The 3368-nt window shown below is 37.8% G+C and overlaps 1 protein-coding gene across 1 annotated transcript; it reads left to right on the forward strand.

Annotated features, from left to right (window-relative positions):
- LOC140810863 (protein SULFUR DEFICIENCY-INDUCED 1-like) lies at positions 1-1955 on the forward strand. Its single transcript, XM_073168761.1, has 4 exons — positions 1-284; positions 712-924; positions 1095-1250; positions 1342-1955. Exons 1-4 carry the CDS (start codon positions 168-170, stop codon positions 1732-1734), a joined length of 879 nt encoding a protein of 292 aa, XP_073024862.1. The 5' UTR covers positions 1-167; the 3' UTR covers positions 1735-1955.
- The last annotated feature ends 1413 nt before the right edge of the window (positions 1956-3368 follow it).

The raw sequence follows: 3368 nt of genomic DNA on the forward strand, positions 1-3368 counted from the left end.
CGACCCGTCGTCCATGTTCATTTCTATTTTCGTAATAATTGGTTCGCGCCGTACATTTATAGAGAACGGACTCGAAGCAATTTTCTCCATCTCCATCTGCATCTACCTGCGGTAAGATTCTTGGCATCAGCAGATTCAGAACTCAGAAAAAATAATTGAAAAAATAAATGGGAAGTGGTGACACGAAGAACAATTTACAGGAGAAATTAGAGAAGGATCTGTTTCATGTTGTGTACAAGGTTCCTTCTGGTGATGGCCCTTATGTCCGAGCCAAACATGCTCAGGTCTGTTAATTAAGTTTCCATTTCCTGAAATATAAATGTCCACAAGTTGATTCATCTACGCTCAACAGCAGTACTGGGTTTTGATTTCTTTAAATAATAGCGTTTCTTTCAGTGATTTTACATATTTTTTCACCTGACTTGGTTATTTTCAAGAAACATCTTTGTTTAGTTTTACTGCTCAGGTTGGTTATTAATTGTGACCCGATCTCCTCAGTAAATACTGTTGCTTAGTGTCAAGATGGTTTTCTTTTCTTTTTTTATATATGTATGCAAATTAAATACATATAATATTAAATTATTAGTTGTGTATGGCTGGAAGTAATCCTAGCAGATACTTCCAGAAAAGTGAATAATTGTCCCAAGTCTGATAATTTACGCTTTGTTGAAGGGTAGCTAGCGTGATGTAATCGTGGGTTTGTGCATGCAGCTAGTTGACAGAGATCCGGAGGCAGCGGTGGTGTGGTTTTGGAAAGCCATAAATTGTGGGGATAGGGTGTGCAGTGCGCTCAAAGACATGGCTGTGGTTTTGAAACAACTCGACAGAAGTGAACAAGCTATCGAAGCCATCAAATCTTTTCGAGGATTCTGCCCCCAAAACGCCCAAGAATCACTCGACAACGTGCTCATCGACTTGTACAAGGTATACGTGTATATATAATCAATGGCTTCCTTTGTTTTCTGTTAAATTTGCATCTGATGACTTGGAAGAAAATTGTCATCGTGAATGATATTTAACCAGCTAGCTAGATTCTTTCTTTTCCGGGGGATCGGATATATAATTTGTGGTTATATTTGTGTATTGATTTTCAGAAATGTGGGAAATATGATGAACAAATAGTGTTGCTAAAGCGTAAGCTGAAATCAATATACTTAGGTGAGGCTTTCAATGGGAAGCCCACAAAAAGTGCTCGTTCTCATGGCAAGAAGATTCAGGTTTCTATCAGACAGGAAACATCGAGACTGCTGGTAAAATATATACACATATATATGTTCATCTTTTTATAAAAAAAAATAATAAAAAATTAATATATTTATTATTGATATGTAATTGTGACAGGGAAATCTAGGATGGGCCTACATGAAAAAGCCCAATTACATGGCAGCGGAGGTTGTGTACCGCAAGGCCCAAATGATAGACCCGGACACGAACAAGGCCTTAAACCTAGGCTATTGCCTCATCAAACAGGCCCGATATGAAGAAGCCTACTTATTCCTTCAAGAGGTGTTGCAGTACAGACTTCCAGGATCTGATGATTTCAAATCAAGAAATAGAGCCGTAGAATTACTGCATGAACTGGAATCCATGCAGCCTTCTCTTCCTTCATTGTCAAGTTCACCTGAATTGAATTTCGAAGACGATTTCGTCGAGGCCCTCGAACGAATGATGAACGAATGGGCGCCGACTAGATCAAGGAGGCTGCCCATTTTTGAAGAGATTTCTCAGTTTTGAGATCATCTATATTGTTGATTTCGTTGAAAAATGTGTACTTTGTAAGTGGATAGATAGAGGTTGGGAGATTAAAGAATCATTGAATATAATGTAGATTATGTTGAATAATAGTGGTCCAAACGAAGTTAAGGTGTGTGTGTGTATATATATATATATATATATTGTATTGAGTTTGGGGACTTAAATTTGGAGAAATGCTTATTTCCATAGGACTTCTGATAGTCGAGTAGCGATTCCTACTGTGATGTTTAAGAACACAAGACTGAAAGATTGAAAGATCACAGCAACAATACAAAAGAAATTCAAAGAAGAAAACTTGACAGAATTATTATTCAGAGAGCAGAATGCATATATCTGTGTATATAAAACGTTATGCTATTCTCGATTCATGCCTATTTAAACAAGACAATTTGTTTTAACTACTAATTGTATCTACATTGTATCTATCCAAACTACTCTAACTGCCCAAGACATTTGCAAATCTAAGCCACCGAATTGGCTACATTTTCCCTGCAACCAGATGTAACAACTTCAGACAGTGTTTGAACTTAGGACCAGGAAGCACCTTAGTCATCATATCTGCCCGATTTTCCTCTGTACCAATTTTTTCCACACACTTCCCCTCTTGCAATTACATTCCTAACAAAATAGAGTTTGACATGGATGTGTTTTGTCCTTTCATGGTATACTTGGTTCTTAGCTAGATGTATTCCACTTTGGTTGTCACAAAACACTTAAAATTTCACCTGTTTCGTTTCCACTTTCCAGCCATCCACTCATCCAAGTGACTTCTTTGATGACCTCTGTCAAGGCAATAAACTCGGTCTCTGTTGTAGATAAAGTCACCACATGTTGCAGATCGCACTTCCAACTTACTATGTTTCTATGACACTTGAACACATAACATGTCAATGACTTCCTTGAGTCAAGACACCCATCTAAATAAGCATCTACAGAACCATTTACAGCCCTCGCATTCTCGTCATTCCTCTCATACACCAATCCTACATTGACTGTTCCTCTGATATATCGAAAAATCCACCTCATAACCTCCCAAGTATGCTTTCCTGGTCTACTCATATATCGATACAAATTTCATATTCACTTCTCTTATCGTATATACAATTAGCAAATACATTCCTGATGAAACCAGTCTTGAGCACATATGAATCAAACCTTTGATACCATTGTCATGGGGAATGTTTTAAAACATATAAAGATTTTTTCAAGACACGCACCTTGTTTTCCTCTCCTGCTTCAATGAAACCTACAGGTTGTGCCATAAAAATCTTCTCCTCTAACTCACCACGCAAGAATGTCGTTTTTACATCAAGTTCTAGTTCCATGTCTTCTTTGGCTGCCAATGACATTAGCATCTGAATGGAATCACTGGGGAGAACACTTCATTGTAATCTATTCATTCAAGTTGTGTGAATCCTTTTGCCACTAGCCTGCCTTTAAACCTTGCAGCCTCAACTTCTGGAATAGCTTCCTTCGCCTTGTAAACCCACTTGCAACCAACAACTCTTTGTCCACTTGGTCTTTCCACCAATTCTCATGTTTGGTTCTTTACAAGTGACCTCATTTTATCTTGCATTGCTCTACACAATCTTTCAGAGTTCTTTCCATTGATA

Source organism: Primulina eburnea, chromosome 13 (genome assembly GCF_022965805.1).
Source record: "Primulina eburnea isolate SZY01 chromosome 13, ASM2296580v1, whole genome shotgun sequence".
Lineage (NCBI taxonomy): Eukaryota > Viridiplantae > Streptophyta > Magnoliopsida > Lamiales > Gesneriaceae > Primulina > Primulina eburnea.

What these genes read in the sequence shown, in the direction of transcription:
- LOC140810863 (XM_073168761.1), top strand. Translation starts at nt 168, where the DNA reads ATGGGAAGTGGTGACACGAAGAACAATTTACAGGAGAAATTAGAGAAG. An exon ending in TCCGAGCCAAACATGCTCAG is followed by an intron (nt 285 to 711) that starts GTCTGTTAATTA and finishes TTGTGCATGCAG; the next exon opens with CTAGTTGACAGAGATCCGGA. An exon ending in AGGAAACATCGAGACTGCTG is followed by an intron (nt 1,251 to 1,341) that starts GTAAAATATATA and finishes TAATTGTGACAG; the next exon opens with GGAAATCTAGGATGGGCCTA.